The 19,535-nt window shown below is 51.5% G+C and overlaps 1 protein-coding gene across 1 annotated transcript in view; it reads right to left on the bottom strand.

Moving 5' to 3' along the window:
• SNX17 (sorting nexin 17) overlaps positions 1-19,535 on the bottom strand; it is a 216,076-nt gene that overhangs the window by 158,571 nt on the left and 37,970 nt on the right. The window contains exons 2-4 of the mRNA XM_063916496.1: positions 11,358-11,432; positions 10,150-10,264; positions 4,743-4,807 (exon numbers count right to left, since the gene is read on the bottom strand). Coding sequence (XP_063772566.1) covers positions 4,743-4,807; positions 10,150-10,264; positions 11,358-11,432 — 255 coding nt within the window. The remainder of the gene's footprint in view (positions 1-4,742; positions 4,808-10,149; positions 10,265-11,357; positions 11,433-19,535) is intronic.

Here is a 19,535-nt window from a genome sequence, read left to right as displayed (position 1 = left end):
GCAGGGAGGAGGGAGGGGGAGGGGGGGTGTGGCCGGACACACAACAGGGAGGAGGAGGGGGGTTGGCCGGACACACAGCAGGGAGGGGAATTTGGAGTCTGGCTATAGGTGCACATTACGTGGAGGGGGGGAGGGGTTGGTGAGCTGGAGGCTAAGTAAAACAGCTCACACGACATGAGAGTTGGAGTGCCAGCAGGTCACACTAGTGGACACAACACATAACAGGGGGAGGTGCTGGGAAGAGGTACAGAACAGGGAATTGAGCAGTGCTGCTAAGTGGCAAGTAATTGCCAAAGTCAGCCTTGTGCTGGGCACATCCAGACGTTGATCACATGCCACTGTTTTCTTACCCAGACACCTCTGCCGCTGTGTGCTAGATGAGATCTGTGAGTGCGCCTCCCCCCTCTCTTCTCCACGCCACTGTGACTGGCCTGGCAGAGCTGTCTTCATTGAAGCAGCGGGGGAAGGGGGTGGTAGAATGCAGGTGTCCGGGTCTTCTCCCCCTATAAGGTGCTGTTTCCAAGGTCCGCTGGATGGGGAGTGGCCAAAGTGTTTCATCAGCCCCTCTACACCGCCGCAGCTCCCGGCCTCCCCGAGTACACCTTCCTCCTCGGCTCCTCCTCCCTTTCCTAAGAAAGTAATGAAGAAGGGGGCGGGGCCTATTCCTGCAGACGGAGAGAGACACGGGGGGGGGGGGGGGTTTGGAGCATGGAGAGGCAGAGAATTCGGAGAGCAGAGAGGTGGGTTGGAGGGGGGATCGGAGTGCTCTTGCTGCGTGTGAACCTGTAGAGGAGGAGGAGGATGGGGACCCAGAGTCTGGCTGCAGTGCGAGGCTGCGTCTATGATGACTGGGTAAATACTGCACAGTGCTAAGCACTTTTGAACTTCCCGCCCCTGGCTGACTGTGCTGTGATCACGTGGTGTAGGAGCCGGCCCTGCCACCGCTCCTACACCATGGAACAATAAAACTAACGTGAGCCGTGCCAGGGCCTATTATTGTCACACTATGCCCCCAGTAACCCCAAAACACCCCCTTACCCCACTGTATCACCCAAGTGTAGGCCGTTCCCCTCCAGTTTACCAACAGAAACCGGAGGCGAGGAAAAAGTCGTCCATGTTAGTACACCCAAGTGAAGCTGCCACTGTACACCCCCTGCTGGCGGCCACTGCGCAGCCGCAACAAATTGAAAAGCCCTATCTTTATAATGGGGCATATTTTACTTAATTTAAAAAAAACTATAACTTTCTGAAAAACCACAACCCCAAAAGGCACTACACAGGGACATACTCTATCTAATAAAACAAACCCCAAGTCTTAATTCGTCCCCTATCCTGAGTTATGCCTTCCCAAAAATCTCCTCATTCACTCTATAGGAAAACCATGTCAAAAAGCCACAGAGGGAGTGGCAGAAAAAAACTGACAGTTGGAACTTTAGGTTACTCCCAATTCCTCATTTTTTATAATTTTACCCTGAAATTTGGCATGCAGCACCGGGTGACGATTCTACGCATCCATGCCAAATTTCAGCTCAGTACGTCTAATCACTTTTGAGGTGTAGCCCCTCAAACACCATGCCCCCATCTCAGAAGTTCCCTATGGGAGAATTCCGTTTGTTCGATTCAGCCTTAATATAAGGGCACGACCGTGCCCTTATAATATATATATACACACACACACACACACACACACACACACACACACACATACATACATACACAACCACCCATTGCAATCTGTGCACCCAGAGAGGGAGTGGTGCAGATGCTGCTCTGGGAACTGCTGGAGAACATCTCTGTTATGTCTCCAGTAAAAGCAGAAGCTATTTCTGGCGGTGTGGGAGAGTAAGCAGCACAGAGGAGCTGATTTGTGACAGGTACTGATACTGGCATCATGTAGTGCAGCTAGTGAGGTGACCTATAGGGTGTTACCACAGTACTTCATACATATGATATCCCGCCAGACGGCATCCCGTTTGTCGGAATCCTGGCGGCAAGTCCCCTCGCGATCTTGCTACACTTGCCACAGGACCCACCAACCGAGTGGGAATATCCGGCAGTGTTTGGGATTCCGCCTGTTGGGATTCTGGTATACTGACTGCAGAACCCATCTACCTCCTGTGAGGCTGATTATGCCAGGTTAGTAATGCTGGTCACAGGCATTATATTGAGGTACCAGTACCTGTCACATGTCAGTAGCTCATCATGCAATACAATGTAATGTACTGTTGCAGGCGTTTGGTATGTGCTGCTGACGGCCGGGATTCTGGCAATCAGCATGCGGACGCCAGGATCCCGGCCGTTGGAATGCCGGCAGCCAGGTCGAGCGCAACAAAGCCCCTTGCAGGCTTAGTGGTTCTCTGTGTTTGCCGCAGGTTCTATTCCCACTCTATGGCGGTTGTGGACACACACGAGCGAGAATAACCCGTTAGCCGGGTTCCGGCATTGTCAGTGGACGGGATTCCGGCCTCAGTATCCTGACCACCGGCAATATAACTACATCCCGTTGCAGAGACCTTGACAACCAAAACTCGCCTTTCTTGGGGATTTAGGAACAAGATTACCATTGCAAAGTAGTTTCTCATAAAACAGTGGATGTAAAATGTAATCGAAGAACAGATCTAGAATTGTATTTACTGAAGCTACTACACTTGTCTATATAAGATCATGGCAATGTATTCTCAGTACTGATCTAGAATTGTATTTACTGTAGCTACTACACTTGTCTATATAAGATCATGGCAATGTATTCTCAGTACAGATCTAGAATTGTATTTACTGAAGCTACTACACTTGTCTATATAAGATCATGGCAATGTATTCTCAGTACTGAAAAGGTGACATCCATAGTGTGCAGTATCCTTGTGTACAACATGTGGGGTGGTCTAAAAGCAAACGGGGAGCTCAAAAGCAGAAATTGTTATGGGACCCAGAAAAAGTGGAGTAGGACCCCAATTTTTTAAAGTGAGGGGTCCCTAGGACCCACTTTTTTTTTTTTTTGCTCAGAACGATAACTGGTCCCCCGGCTGTGGCATTATCTTCTCGGCTAGTGGAGCTCGGTGCTGGTTTTAAAAATACGGGGGACCCCTACGTCTTTTGTCCCCCGTATTTTTGGAACCAGAGCCGGCCCAAGAACCTGGTGCTGGTTGTCTCAATACGGGGGGGACCCAAAGCAATTTTTCCCCTGTATCTAAACAACCAGGACTGGCTCAAAGAGCCCGAGGCTGGTTATACATAGGAGGGGGGACCCCACACAATTTGTTTTTACACTTTTAACTGTTTAAACTCTTCTCATACTGTACACAATGAAGCCCTGCACGGATCTCACTGATCCAACCGGGCTTCATTGTGATATGCCCGGCAGGGTTTTACTAATCACTCCCGTAAAACACTGCCCAACAATACGAAAAACATCGACATCGGAAAATACCAACAACAAAAAACTCGGCATCTTAGTAAATTACTGAAAATGATTTCAAAAAGTTGCAGAAAAATTCGACCGATAAAATTTGAGTTCAAACTCCCACCAATTCGGCAGAAACACGAATCTTAGTAAATAAACCCCATTGTGTTCTGCTGCATCTGGCCCAAGACGACTTGCCATAGTTGATGGGACATTGAATTATATATTATACCAGAATATTCTAAAGGAAAATGTCAGGACATGTGTGCGTGATCTGCATCTCAGGAGAACGTGGGTCATGCAGCAATACAACGACCCAAAGCACACAAGTCATTCCACCAAAGAATGGTTCAAGAAGAACAAATGTGAAGGTTTGGAATGGCCAAGTCAATGTCCTGCCCTTAATCCAATGGAGATGTTGTGTAAGGTCCTGAGGAAGGTAGATGGGCAAGCATTAGTGTGATTCTGCAATAAAGCCAATGTTACTCCATTTTGTTATATTCAATAGATTATAAACTTACTTTAGCATTAATATATGATATGCTTAAATATGCTGGGGAAAAAAGAAAAGTATAGAATGATGAAATATTCAGTTAGCAAAAAGAGGAACTTGTGGGTAAGCCATGTCTGATAGAGATAAAGAAAGGAACTTGTGGATAAGCCATGTCTGATAGAGATAAAGAAAAGGAAAAGAACAAGACCGTTATCAGGAAGAGGACACAACCCTGAGGTTAAACTGTAAACTCCTCTGAGTTTTTTTTTCCAAGTATATATATATATATATATATGTATGTAAGAAAATTAAACCAGAACTCAGATTGAATACACCAGACAGTGTGTGATCATTTGATTTCTCCAGCATGCTGCACGGCACTTATATTTTGTTCACAGGTGATTCTGAATACAAAAGACAGGCTGTTGTTGTAGTCCTCTCAGAGAAGGCTGAGGCTAAAGGAGGTCTACCTCCAACAGTCCTGAAGCGAGCAGCTCATGTGAGGAAACCACCAACATAATAGAGATGAAGCTGTTGTGTCCGGGGGAATGGGGTGAAATTCCCTCCAGGCCGATGTTCAGGACTAATCAATAATCACTAGATACGTTTCCGTGCAGTTATCGATGCACAAGGGGGTTATATACTGAAAGCAAAGGGGCACATACTTCTGCCACTCACAGATATGTGATCATGGATAATTTTCCTCAATAATAAAGAGCACATCTACATTTTTTTTGGCTCGTTTGTTAGATTTGGTTCTCTGTATCTACTTTTAGGAATTCCGAAGGGTTCACAAACTTTCAAACATCACTGTATATTAGACGCGAGATCTGCACTTTTATTACTGACCTGCTGGGAGCGCCGCAGAAAGTTGTTAAAAATCTCACTGGTTCCAAGCATTGGGTCCTGTCGCACTGCGGAAACAACAAGAGTTAGTAGAATATGTCACCCTGCAGTGGGAGGGGCAGCAAAACGTCTCATAGCCCTCCGCTGCATCACCCTGCAGTGGGAGGGACAGTCTACTTGTTTACAGCCCATCAGTCTGTGTCACTCTGCAGTGGGAGTGACAGGCTGTCACGATACTGGTGGATGGTGTTCCCTGTGGAGCCTCTAGGGGGAGATGAGCAGTGTTCACACAGGAGAGGAGGGAGGGACTAATGTAGTTTCTCCTCATATGCAAGAGAGTCTATGGTAAAGCTGATGTATTCTTTGGCGGTAGATGCTAAAACAAAATGGGCTAACGGACCTCTGACGTCAAGGGGAGGAGCTGCGCCGGCGGAATAGTACTTTCATTATTCACGTTAATAACTACTCCCTTTATTATGTCAATAGATGGAGCGTTACATCACAAAAGAGGCGCTAGGAGTTCCTTAAACAATTTGGAACATTTTAAAACAAAATTTATTACACAATAAAAATGCAAATGACAGAAAAAGCAAATATATCCTGTCAATAATGAAAAATAGCAGCGGATCCCAAAGGCATTCTAAAAATCCATGTATAGGCTGTGGGGTATTCTTCCCCGGTAACAAGAAGAGGAGCCGCTGGTGTTATTTAGCCGGATAAGCACTCCGGCAGGCTCCTGAGCTTAGTAGCCGGAGAGGAAGTCACCCTCAGTCCTGGGTCACTGCTACCAACGCGTTTCGAGCCTGCTATGGCACTTCCTCCACGCAAGTGACCATGTTGTGCTGAATTCTGATATTTAAAGCCCTTTGGCTTAATTACCGGAAGCCCGCGTCATCTGCACCTCCGGTTGCGGATTTTCCATAAATAACATATTATCCCAAAGGAAATCATCTTTAACTCCGACGCGCCGGACCATAAGACGCACCTAGTTTTTAGAGTAAGTAAACTGGAAAAAAAAAGAGCCAGCATACACAGACAGACACACACACACACACACACAGACACACATCAGAGCCAGCATACACAGACACACACACACACACACACACATATATTGTAGACACTACCAGTGGTTCCCCGCGTCCAGGCTCTCAGCTAACGCTTGCCCCGGGTGCACTCCTGAGGACCAAGGAGGTGTGGGGTAGATGCCGGGCTCTGCTGCTGGGCTCTGAGATGCGCCGCGCTCTGCTGACGACGGCGCAGCAGCAGCATCCAGGACCCGCCGCTACCCGCGAACTCCATCTGCATCTGCTCTTATTCGCTCCATAAGACGCACATACTTTTTCCCCCACATTTTTGGGGAGAAAAAGTGCGTCTTATGGTCCGAAAAATACGGTATATTTGTGCCTGCATATAGTTACTGCAAGAACACCCGAAAAAGTAAAACATAAAAAGTCCCTATACCGGAAGTGCGGAAATTCCGTCACTTCCGGTTGGCAAGAGCGTGGTTATCCCTGTTCTCCCTGGTTGGCAATTTCCACTGTGTTTACGGGTCGTATACCGTAAGTCTTGATAGTTATTTCCGGTTCCGGTTGGACAAATGCCGCAGGTGGTTGGTGGCCTCATGCATTACAGCTGGTTGTGATGTAACAGCGTGCTGAGGAGCGGACCTCAATCCTAAAAGTGCCGCGTGCATCTTCAGTCATGGTGGTGTGCATGGATGAATGTTTTGATTATTTGTCCATGTATAAAAGAAAAAGAAATGATATAATAGTCACAAATAAAACATGTATGACCAACATCTAACCCATATATTATGGAAACTGCGCTTTTTTTTTTTACAAAAAGGAAACAGTATCAAATTTTTGTTGTTAAGAAATAGAATCACGGAAATGTTTTACTGATGAAGGTATTACTTATATATGTAAAAACCATGAATAAAAGATTGTAACAATACTTACAATAATTATAAAAATGAATAATAAAAACTACTGTAAAAACCACTTGAGTTGGAAGTCTTTATTACGACCCCTCGGAATTAGGGAGTTTGATGTGAATATCCACGGCATTTCTCTTTGCGCTAGCCTGGCGTCACCATCCATGTTCCTCCAGGTGTGTTTAATGTGTTCTATGCCCATGAAATTCTTCATATGTTTGGTCGAACAAATGTTTTTTTCTGTAAATGTCAGACAGGGAACGGGAATGTCAGACAGGGAACGGGAATGTCAGACAGGGAACGGGAATGTCAGACAGGGAACGGGAACGTCAGACAGGGAACGGGAACGTCAGACAGGGAGTGGGAATGTCAGATAGGGAACGGGAATGTCAGACAGGGAACGGGAATGTCAGACAGGTAGTGGGAATGTCAGACAGGGAACGGGAATGTCAGACAGGGAACGGGAACGTCAGACAGGGAACGGGAATGTCAGACAGGTAGTGGGAATGTCAGACAGGTAGTGGGAATGTCAGACAGGTAGTGGGAATGTCAGATAGGGAACGGGAATGTCAGACAGGGAACGGGAATGTCAGACAGGGAACGGGAATGTCAGACAGGGAACGGGAATGTCAGACAGGGAACGGGAACGTCAGACAGGGAACGGGAACGTCAGACAGGGAACGGGAATGTCAGATAGGGAATGGGTTTCGACACCTTTTCTTATATTCCTTAGGTGTTCGGCCATTCTTGTTTATAATGATCTCGAAGTCCGTCCTACATATACAAGTCCACAGGAACACTGGATTAGATATATGACACTAGTTGTGTGGCATGTGATAAACCCTTCCTGTGTTATTCTCTCCCATGTACTGTGATAGTAAAATATTCCGTCTCCTTCCTCTGAACAGTTCTGCACATTGGCAGACCCCACAACGGTCGACGCCTTTGGTTCTTATACGTTCAGTGTTCTGTGTATGTAAGGAACTTTTTATTAGACGTTTTTGTAAATGATCTGCCTTTGTCTGCGGTGTAACGCTCCATCCATTTACATTTCCGGGTGATCGGACTGTCACACCACAGGGCAGCAGAAGGGGCAGCGCAGTTGTGACGACTACCTCCAGTTTATTACTCCCTTTATTAACCCGGTGGCAAGTGATGCAAAGCACCGAGCCAGAAGCGCGGCGAGCGTACAATTTATGTACCATGTTCAGCCCTTGCTCCTCCCCCTGGTGACGTCAGAGGCCCTTTACTCAACTTGGGGGGTCATTCAGATCTGACCGCTGTTGTGCGTTTTCGCACAGCGGGCGATCAGGTACTAACTGTGCATGCACCGCACTGCGCGTCACACAGCAACAAAAGAGCATCACTGGTCAGTGACAAGATGTGCGAAAAACCCCTTCGGACGAGCGTTCGCAAGGTGATTGACAGGAGGAAGGCGTTTGTGGGTGGTAACTGACCATTTACTGGGAGTGTCTGGAAAAACGCAGGCGTGTCCAAGCGTCGTCAGGGCGGGTGTGTGACGTCAGCTCCGGCTCCGGTCAGCCTGATTCTATCGCGCTGTAGGAGTAAGTCCTGGGCTGCGCAGAGACCGCACAAAGTGGATTTTAGCAGCTCGGCGTACACACGGGATCGCACACTTACACGGTGAATATACACTCCCCCTGGGGGCGGAGACTATCTGATCGCAGGACAGCAGCATTATCAGCCCAGCGATCACATCTGACTGTCACCTTTAGTTTTAGCTATAACCATTCTTTAGATGTCAGGGTCCTGGGCAGAATGTACATACAATATTTGCTGTACTGGACTAAACCCAGAGAGAAGATTATGCTGGACTGCAGAGCAGCACCAGCTACGCACGATATGCTGGACTGCAGAGCAGCACCAGCTACGCACGATATGCTGGACTGCAGAGCAGCACCAGCTACGCACGATATGCTGGACTGCAGAGCAGCACCAGCTACGCACGATATGCTGGACCGCAGAGCAGCACCCGCTACGCAGGATATGCTGGACCGCAGAGCAGCACCAGCTACGCAGGATATGCTGGACCGCAGAGCAGCACCAGCTACGCAGGATATGCTGGACCGCAGAGCAGCACCAGCTACGCAGGATATGCTGGACCGCAGAGCAGCACCAGCTACACAGGATATGCTGGACCGCAGAGCAGTACCAGCTACACAGCATATGCTGGACCGCAGAGCAGCACCAGCTACGCAGGATATGCTGGACCGCAGAGCAGCACCAGCTACGCAGGATATGCTGGACCGCAGAGCAGCACCAGCTACGCAGGATATGCTGGACCGCAGAGCAGCACCAGCTAAGCAGGATATGCTGGACCGCAGAGCAGCACCAGCTACGCAGGATATGCTGGACCGCAGAGCAGCACCAGCTACGCAGGATATGCTGGACCGCAGAGCAGCACCAGCTACGCAGGATATGCTGGACCGCAGAGTAGCACCAGCTACGCAGGATATGCTGGACCGCAGAGCAGCACCAGCTACGCAGGATATGCTGGATTGCAGAGCAGTACCAGCTACGCAGGATATGCTGGATTGCAGAGCAGTACCAGCTACGCAGGATATGCTGGATTGCAGAGCAGCACCAGCTACGCAGGATATGCTGGATTGCAGAGCAGCACCAGCTGCGCAGGATCTCTCTCAGATGACTGGGCTAATACTGGATTCTACTAGATACAGCCGGGTAGGGACTGGATCTGCCTACATGTACTAGCAACCGTCTGTCTCCTGGAAGGCATCTTAGCAGCAGGCTTGATTCAGGAGACACTTGCTGGGTCCAGTAGTTCCACAATATATTTACAGCTCTGTGCAGTGGGCACGCTGTTCTTCTAGTTCTCTGAAGACAATGGACACACAGGAAACGCAGGAGAGTCTGGAGAATCCACCTGACTGCCAGAGGTCAGGGAGCCAAGGACGCAGCTGAATAAGTAACATTGTTCTAGCCCAGATTGGAATGACTGGTGTCCTTTTATCGCCCGACGTGCACTAGGATTGGTGGAAAGAATCACATGATGCAAGGCTTGACAGTGGAGAGAATCACATGAGGCAAAGCTGGAATGTTATTGGAGTTTCAGCGATCAGCTGACCAGATCAAAGATGGTAGCAGCCACTACACTGAGACATCACTGTGACAATGGGTGACCTTCACAGACATTGGGGACTCCACCAGGACAGCGCAGAGCGGCACATAGGCAAGTGCAGGCGTGCGGCACGCAGATTACCGACAAAGGCTTCATGTCTCAGAGCTCCTCTCTGTCTGTGTCACCCTGCAGTGGGAGGGCAGTCTCAGTGTCTCAGAGCTCCTCTCTGTCTGTGTCACCCTGCAGTGGGAGGGGCAGGGTCCGTGTCTCAGAGCTCCCCACTGTCTGTGTCACCCTGCAGTGGGAGGGGCAGTCTCCATGTCTGTGTCACCCTGCAGTGGGAGGGGCAGACTACTCTGTGGAAGGCCACTCACCTGCCTGCATGTATTTCTCGAGCTGCTCTCGCCTCTGCTCCACCTCAGCAGGTGTCAGTGTGAAGAGCTTCTTCGGGGGGAACATGGGAACCACATTTCCATACTCTCTCCTCAGCTGTAATATCAAAGGGAAAGGAGGGATCAGTTGGTGCACCGAGAAGCGGGACAGGCAGGATGGGCGCAGGCAGAGCGAGGTGCAGGGGCAGGCACAGCGAGGTGCAGGGGGCAGAGAGAGCGGGAGGAGTGGGGCAGGCAGAGCGGGAGGAGTGGGGCAGGCAGAGCGGGAGGAGTGGGGCAGGCAGAGCAGGAGGAGTGGGTCAGGCAGAGCGGGAGGAGTGGGGCAGGCAGAGCGGGAGGAGTGGAGCAGGCAGAGCGGGAGGAGTGGAGCAGGCAGAGCGGGAGGAGTGGGGCAGGCAGAGCGGGAGGAGTGGGGCAGGCAGAGCGGGAGGAGTGGAGCAGGCAGAGCAGGAGGAGTGGGGCAGGCAGAGCGGGAGAAGTGGGGCAGGCAGAGCGGGAGGAGTGGGGCAGGCAGAGCGGGAGGAGTGGGGCAGGCAGAGCGGGAGGAGTGGGGCAGGCAGAGCGGGAGGAGTGGAGCAGGCAGAGCGGAAGGAGTGGAGCAGGCAGAGCAGGAGGAGTGGGGCAGGCAGAGCGGGAGGAGTGGAGCAGGCAGAGCAGGAGGAGTGGGGCAGGCAGAGCGGGAGGAGTGGGGCAGGCAGAGCGGGAGGAGTGGGGCAGGCAGAGCGGGAGGAGTGGGGCAGGCAGAGCGGGAGGAGTGGAGCAGGCAGAGCGGGAGGAGTGGGGCAGGCAGAGCGGGAGGAGTGGGGCAGGCAGAGCGGGAGGAGTGGGGCAGGCAGAGCAGGAGGAGTGGGGCAGGCAGAGCGGGAGGAGTGGAGCAGGCAGAGCGGGAGGAGTGGAGCAGGCAGAGCGGGAGGAGTGGGGCAGGCAGAGCGGGAGGAGTGGGGCAGGCAGAGCGGGAGGAGTGGGGCAGGCAGAGCGGGAGGAGTGGGGCAGGCAGAGCGGGAGGAGTGGGGCAGGCAGAGCGGGAGGAGTGAGGCAGGCAGAGCGGGAGGAGTGGGGCAGGCAGAGCGGGAGGAGTGAGGCAGGCAGAGCGGGAGCAGGGGGCAGGCAGGGATGGGGTAGGAGGATAGAGAAACCCTGAGTGAGTACATATCATTCTCCATCCAGCCAGTAGCCCCAGTCTCGGATACCTGCTCATGTAGACCAAACAGCTGGCTGTATCGCACCCTACAGTGCAGGACGCCATTCACGTGAATGCTGTATGCCTGAAAAAGAAAAGACATCAGCACATGAATAGTCATCTGTACCAATCACTGATATACCGTACCACAGGAGGCCATAATGACTGATGGGATACGCAGGAGAAGTACTGTCCTGCCATGTGATATATCAGTGTAGTGTAAATACATATATATATATATATATATATATATATATATATATATATATTATTCAGTAAGCATTGTGACTTATTGCCATATTAAATTCACCTGTAATAAAGTTCTGTCTATGTGTTCTTAAATAATCTGACTGTAAGAAAGGTTTGGTACATGGCATAGATTGCTTTACCGTAATTCTGGTTATATTAGGTGATTGCTGTATTTGGGGCTAGGTCAGGAGGTAATAGAAGACATCAGCTGGGTGTCCGGTCTCCAGTAAATGCTGACGGTCGCAGCACAGAGTGTTTTTGGCAGGATTGTAGTTTGATTTTAGACAGACCCGGTGACTCGGCTTTGATGTAACCCTTTCATTCCTACACGGCGCTCATTTCCAAAGAGAAATCCTTATCTTTAGGAGAAAGTGAAAGGGACACCCTAATGGAGTCTCACGCCACATGTCACAATGTATATCACCGACACGCGAGACTTGTGACGGTAAGTGAGGAGAATCAGGACCTGCACTCAGGGGCCACATTACTAGGATACCCCTTCCTAGGACCCCTGTGATGCCATGGATACAAGGCGAGGGGACCATTCCTCAGACATGATAGCGCCACGCAGTCAGCAATCTCCGTGATGTACAGAGACCGGCAGCTGTGGTGGATTTGCGCTACGTGGCGCTCATAGTCCTGTACATGGTACCGGTGTGAGATGGCGTGCGCGGTGTTCTACTAGCAGCCGCCATTAGAGGATGGGGAGGCCGCGCCCATTGGTTATATACAGGATAAGTGAGCACTGGCGCCATTTGTGTAATTGTAGCGGATATTCACTTTCCAGGTTTATAACGCATACGGCTATAAAGTGCCGGATATCAGATCGGTCACATCCACGCTGGAGGGGGGGGTTCAGGAATCACATCTGGTTACTATGGAGACCCCTCTTTTTCAGGGGACCAGACGTAATTGAACCGGATGCGGTTATGTGCCGCCGGTCACAATACAGACGCCGGGATCCCGAACGCTGAAAAGCCGCAAGTCACCTAAAGGCAGAAAGAGAACACACAACAACTGATACAGCCGCAGTAAGGGCCTGACACAGCGTAACGCAGGAGGGAACACACAACAACTGATACAGCCGCAGTAATGGCCTGACACAGCGTAACGCAGGAGGGAACACACAACAACTGATACAGCCGCAGTAAGGGCCTGACACAGCGTAACGCAGTAGGAAACACACAACAACTGATACAGCCGCAGTAATGGCCTGACACAGCGTAACGCAGGAGGAAACACACAACAACTGATACAGCCGCAGTAAAGATCTGACACAGCGTAACGCAGGAGGAAACACACAACAACTTATACAGCGTAACGCAGGAGGGAACACACAACAACCGATACAGCCACAGCAAAGGCCTGACACAGCGTAACGCAGGAGGGAGCACACAACTGATACAGCGTAACGCAGGAGGGAACACACAACAACTGATACAGCCGCAGCAAAGGCCTGACACAGCGTAACGCAGGAGAGAACACACAACAACTGATACAGCCGCAGTAAGGGCCTGACACAGCGTAACGCAGGAGGGAACACACAACAACTGATACAGCCGCAGTAATGGCCTGACACAGCGTAACGCAGGAGGGAACACACAACAACTGATACAGCCGCAGTAAGGGCCTGACACAGCGTAACGCAGGAGGGAACACACAACAACTGATACAGCCGCAGTAAGGGCCTGACACAGCGTAACGCAGGAGGGAACACACAACAACTGATACACCGCAGTAATGGCCTGACACAGCGTAACGCAGAAGAGAACACACAACAACTGATACAGCCACAGTAAAGGCCTGACACAGCGTAACGCAGGAGGGAACACACAACAACTGATACACCGCAGTAAAGGCCTGACACAGCGTAACGCAGGAGGAAACACACAACAACTGATACACCGCAGTAATGGCCTGACACAGCGTAACGCAGGAGGGAACAAACAACAACTGATACAGCCGCAGTAATGGCCTGACACAGCGTAACGCAGCAGGGGACACACAACAACTGATACAGCCGCAGTAATGGCCTGACACAGCGTAACGCAGGAGGGAACACACAACAATTGATACAGCCGCAGTAAAGGCCTGACACAGCGTAACGCAGGAGGGAACACACAACTGATACAGCCGCAGTAATGGCCTGACACAGCGTAACGCAGGAGGGAACACACAACAACTGATACAGCCGCAGTAAAGGCCTGAAGACAGCGTAACGCAGGAGGGAACAGACAACAACTGATACAGCCGCAGTAAGGGCCTGAAGACAGCGTAACGCAGGAGGGAACACACAACAACTGATACAGCCGCAGTAAGGGCCTGACACAGCGTAACGCAGCAGGGAACACACAACAACTGATACAGCCGCAGTAAGGGCCTGACACAGCGTAACGCAGGAGGGAACACACAACAACTGATACAGCCGCAGTAAGGGCCTGACACAGCGTAACGCAGCAGGGAACACACAACAACTGATACAGCCGCAGTAAGGGCCTGACACAGCGTAACGCAGGAGGGAACACACAACAACTGATACAGCCGCAGTAAAGGCCTGACACAGCGTAACGCAGGAGGGAACACACAACAACTGATACAGCCGCAGTAAGGGCCTGACACAGCGTAACGCAGGAGGGAACACACAACAACTGATACAGCCGCAGTAAGGGCCTGACACAGCGTAACGCAGCAGGGAACACACAACAACTGATACGGCCGCAGTAAGGGCCTGACACAGCGTAACGCAGGAGGGAACACACAACAACTGATACAGCCGCAGTAAGGGCCTGACACAGCGTAACGCAGGAGGGAACACACAACAACTGATACAGCCGCAGTAAAGGCCTGACACAGCGTAACGCAGGAGGGAACACACAACAACTGATACGGCCGCAGTAAGGGCCTGACACAGCGTAACGCAGGAGGGAACACACAACAACTGATACAGCCGCAGTAAAGGCCTGACACAGCGTAACGCAGGAGGGAACACACAACAACTGATACAGCCGCAGTAAGGGCCTGACACAGCGTAACGCAGCAGGGAACACACAACAACTGATACAGCCGCAGTAAAGGCCTGACACAGCGTAACGCAGGAGGGAACACACAACAACTGATACAGCCGCAGTAAAGGCCTGACACAGCGTAACACAGGAGGGAACACACAACAACTGATACAGCCGCAGTAAAGGCCTGACACAGCGTAACGCAGGAGGGAACACACAACAACTGATACGGCCGCAGTAAGGGCCTGACACAGCGTAACGCAGGAGGGAACACACAACAACTGATACAGCCGCAGTAAAGGCCTGACACAGCGTAACGCAGCAGGGAACACACAACAACTGATACAGCCGCAGTAAGGACCTGACACAGCGTAACGCAGGAGGGAACACACAACAACTGATACAGCCGCAGTAAGGGCCTGACACAGCGTAACGCAGCAGGGTACACACAACTACTGATACAGCCGCAGTAAGGACCTGACACAGCGTAACGCAGGAGGGAACACACAACAATTGATACAGCCGCAGTAAAGGCCTGACACAGCGTAACGCAGGAGGGAACACATAACAACTGATACAGCCGCAGTAAAGGCCTGACACAGCGTAACGCAGGAGGGAACACACAACAACTGATACAGCCGCAGTAAGGGCCTGACACAGCGTAACGCAGGAGGGAACACACAACAACTGATACAGCCGCAGTAAGGCCCTGACACAGCGTAACGCAGGAGGGAACACACAACAACCGATACAGCCGCAGTAAGGGCCTGACACAGCGTAACGCAGGAGGGAACACACAACAACTGATACAGCCGCAGTAAGGGCATGACGCAGCGTAACGCAGGAGGGAACACACAACAATTGATACAGCCGCAGTAAAGGCTTGACACAGCGTAACGCAGCAGGGAACACACAACAACTGATACAGCGGCAGCAAAGGCCTGACACAGCGTAACGCAGGAGAGAACACACAACAACTGATACAGCCGCAGTAATGGCCTGACACAGCGTAACGCAGGAGGGAACACACAACAACTGATACAGCCGCAGTAATGGCCTGACACAGCGTAACGCAGGAGGGAACACACAACAACTGATACAGCCGCAGTAAAGGCCTGACACAGCGTAACGCAGGAGGGAACACACAACAACTGATACAACCGCAGTAAGGAACTGACACAGCGTAACGCAGGAGGGAACACACAACAACTGATACAGCCGCAGTAATGGCCTGACACAACGTAACGCAGGAGGGAACACACAACAACTGATACAGCCGCAGTAAGGGCCTGACACAGCGTAACGCAGGAGGGAACACACAACAACTGATACAGCCGCAGTAAAGGCCTGAAGACAGCGTAACGCAGGAGGGAACACACAACAACTGATACAGCCGCAGTAATGGCCTGACACAGCGCAACGCAGGAGGGAACACACAACTGATACAGCCGCAGTAAGGGCCTGACACAGCGTAACGCAGGAGGGAACACACAACAACTGATACAGCCGCAGTAAAGGCCTGACACAGCGTAACGCAGCAGGGAACACACAACAACTGATACAGCCGCAGTAAGGACCTGACACAGCGTAACGCAGGAGGGAACACACAACAACTGATACAGCCGCAGTAAGGGCCTGACACAGCGTAACGCAGCAGGGAACACACAACAACTGATACAGCCGCAGCAAAGGCCTGACACAGCGTAACGCAGGAGGGAACAGACAACAACTGATACAGCCGCAGTAAAGGCCTGACACAGCGTAACGCAGGAGGGAACACACAACAACTGATACAGCCGCAGTAAAGGCCTGACACAGCGTAACGCAGGAGGGAACACACAACAACTGATACAGCAGCAGTAAGGGCCTGACACAGCGTAACGCAGGAGGGAACACACAACAACTGATACAGCCGCAGTAAAGGCCTGATACAGCGTAACGCAGGAGGGAACACACAACAACTGATACAGCAGCAGTAAGGGCCTGACACAGCGTAACGCAGGAGGGAACACACAACAACTGATACAGCCGCAGCAAAGGCCTGACACAGCGTAACGCAGGAGGGAACACACAACAACTGATACAGCCGCAGCAAAGGCCTGACACAGCGTAACGCAGGAGGGAACACACAACAACTGATACAGCCGCAGTAATGGCCTGACACAGCGTAACGCAGGAGGGAACACACAACTGATACAGCCGCAGTAAAGGCCTGAAGACAGCGTAACGCAGGAGGGAACACACAACAACTGATACAGCCGCAGTAAAGGCCTGACACAGCGTAGCGCAGGAGGGAACACACAACAACTGATACAGCCGCAGTAAAGGCCTGACACAGCGTAACGCAGGAGGGAACAGACAACAACTGATACAGCCGCAGTAAAGGCCTGACACAGCGTAACGCAGGAGGGAACACACAACAACTGATACAGCCGTAGTAAAGGCCTGACACAGCGTAACGCAGGAGGGAACACACAACAACTGATACAGCCGCAGTAATGGCCTGACACAGCGTAACGCAGGAGGGAACACACAACAACTGATACAGCCGCAGTAAAGGCCTGACACAGCGTAACGCAGGAGGGAACACACAACAACTGATACAACCGCAGTAAGGAACTGACACAGCGTAACGCAGGAGGGAACACACAACAACTGATACAGCCGCAGTAATGGCCTGACACAGCGTAACGCAGGAGGGAACACACAACAACTGATACAGCCGCAGTAATGGCCTGACACAGCGTAACGCAGGAGGGAACACACAACAACTGATACAGCCGCAGTAAAGGCCTGACACAGCGTAACGCAGGAGGGAACACACAACAACTGATACAGCCGCAGTAATGGCCTGACACAGCGTAACGCAGGAGGGAACACACAACAACTGATACAGCCGCAGTAATGGCCTGACACAGCGTAACGCAGGAGGGAACACACAACAACTGATACAACCGCAGTAAGGAACTGACACAGCGTAACGCAGGAGGGAACACACAACAACTGATACAGCCGCAGTAAAGGCCTGAAGACAGCGTAACGCAGGAGGGAACACACAACAACTGATACAGCCGCAGTAATGGCCTGACACAACGTAACGCAGGAGGGAACACACAACAACTGATACAGCCGCAGCAAAGGCCTGACACAGCGTAACGCAGGAGGGAACACACAACAACTGATACAGCCGCAGTAAGGGCATGACACAGCGTAACGCAGGAGGGAACACACAACAACTGATACAGCCGCAGTAAAGGCCTGAAGACAGCGTAACGCAGGAGGGAACACACAACAACTGATACAGCCGCAGTAATGGCCTGACACAGCGCAACGCAGGAGGGAACACACAACTGATACAGCCGCAGTAAGGGCCTGACACAGCGTAACGCAGGAGGGAACACACAACAACTGATACAGCCGCAGTAAGGGCCTGACACAGCGTAACGCAGCAGGGAACACACAACAACTGATACAGCCGCAGCAAAGGCCTGACACAGCGTAACGCAGGAGGGAACAGACAACAACTGATACAGCCGCAGTAAAGGCCTGACACAGCGTAACGCAGGAGGGAACACACAACAACTGATACAGCCGCAGTAAAGGCCTGACACAGCGTAACGCAGGAGGGAACACACAACAACTGATACAGCAGCAGTAAGGGCCTGACACAGCGTAACGCAGGAGGGAACACACAACAACTGATACAGCCGCAGTAAAGGCCTGATACAGCGTAACGCAGGAGGGAACACACAACAACTGATACAGCAGCAGTAAGGGCCTGACACAGCGTAACGCAGGAGGGAACACACAACAACTGATACAGCCGCAGCAAAGGCCTGACACAGCGTAACGCAGGAGGGAACACACAACAACTGATACAGCCGCAGCAAAGGCCTGACACAGCGTAACGCAGGAGGGAACACACAACAACTGATACAGCCGCAGTAATGGCCTGACACAGCGTAACGCAGGAGGGAACACACAACTGATACAGCCGCAGTAAAGGCCTGAAGACAGCGTAACGCAGGAGGGAACACACAACAACTGATACAGCCGCAGTAAAGGCCTGACACAGCGTAGCGCAGGAGGGAACACACAACAACTGATACAGCCGCAGTAAAGGCCTGACACAGCGTAACGCAGGAGGGAACAGACAACAACTGATACAGCCGCAGTAAAGGCCTGACACAGCGTAACGCAGGAGGGAACACACAACAACTGATACAGCCGTAGTAAAGGCCTGACACAGCGTAACGCAGGAGGGAACACACAACTGATACAGCCGCAGTAAAGGCCTGAAGACAGCGTAACGCAGGAGGGAACACACAACAACTGATACAGCCGCAGTAAAGGCCTGACACAGCGTAACGCAGGAGGGAACACACAACAACTGATACAGCCGCAGTAAAGGCATGACACAGCGTAACGCAGGAGGGAACACACAACAACTGATACAGCCGCAGTAAAGGCCTGACACAGCGTAACGCAGGAGGGAACACACAACAACTGATACAGCCGCAGTAATGGCCTGACACAGCGTAACGCAGGAGGGAACACACAACTGATACAGCCGCAGTAAAGGCCTGACACAGCGTAACGCAGGAGGGAACACATAACAACTGATTCAGCCGCAGTAAAGGCCTGACACAGCGTAACGCAGGAGGGAACACACAACAACTGATACAGCCGCAGTAAAGGCCTGACACAGCGTAACGCAGGAGGGAACACACAACAACTGATACAGCCGCAGTAAGGACCTGACACAGCGTAACGCAGGAGGGAACACACAACAACTGATAGAGCCGCAGTAATGGCCTGACACAGCGTAACGCAGGAGGGAACACACAACAACTGATACATCCGCAGTAAGGGCCTGACACAGCGTAACGCAGGAGGGAACACACAACAACTGATACAGCCGCAGTAAAGATCTG

Source organism: Pseudophryne corroboree, chromosome 4, assembly GCF_028390025.1.
Source record: "Pseudophryne corroboree isolate aPseCor3 chromosome 4, aPseCor3.hap2, whole genome shotgun sequence".
NCBI lineage: Eukaryota > Metazoa > Chordata > Amphibia > Anura > Myobatrachidae > Pseudophryne > Pseudophryne corroboree.
This window is presented reverse-complemented; position numbering and strand designations above follow the sequence as displayed.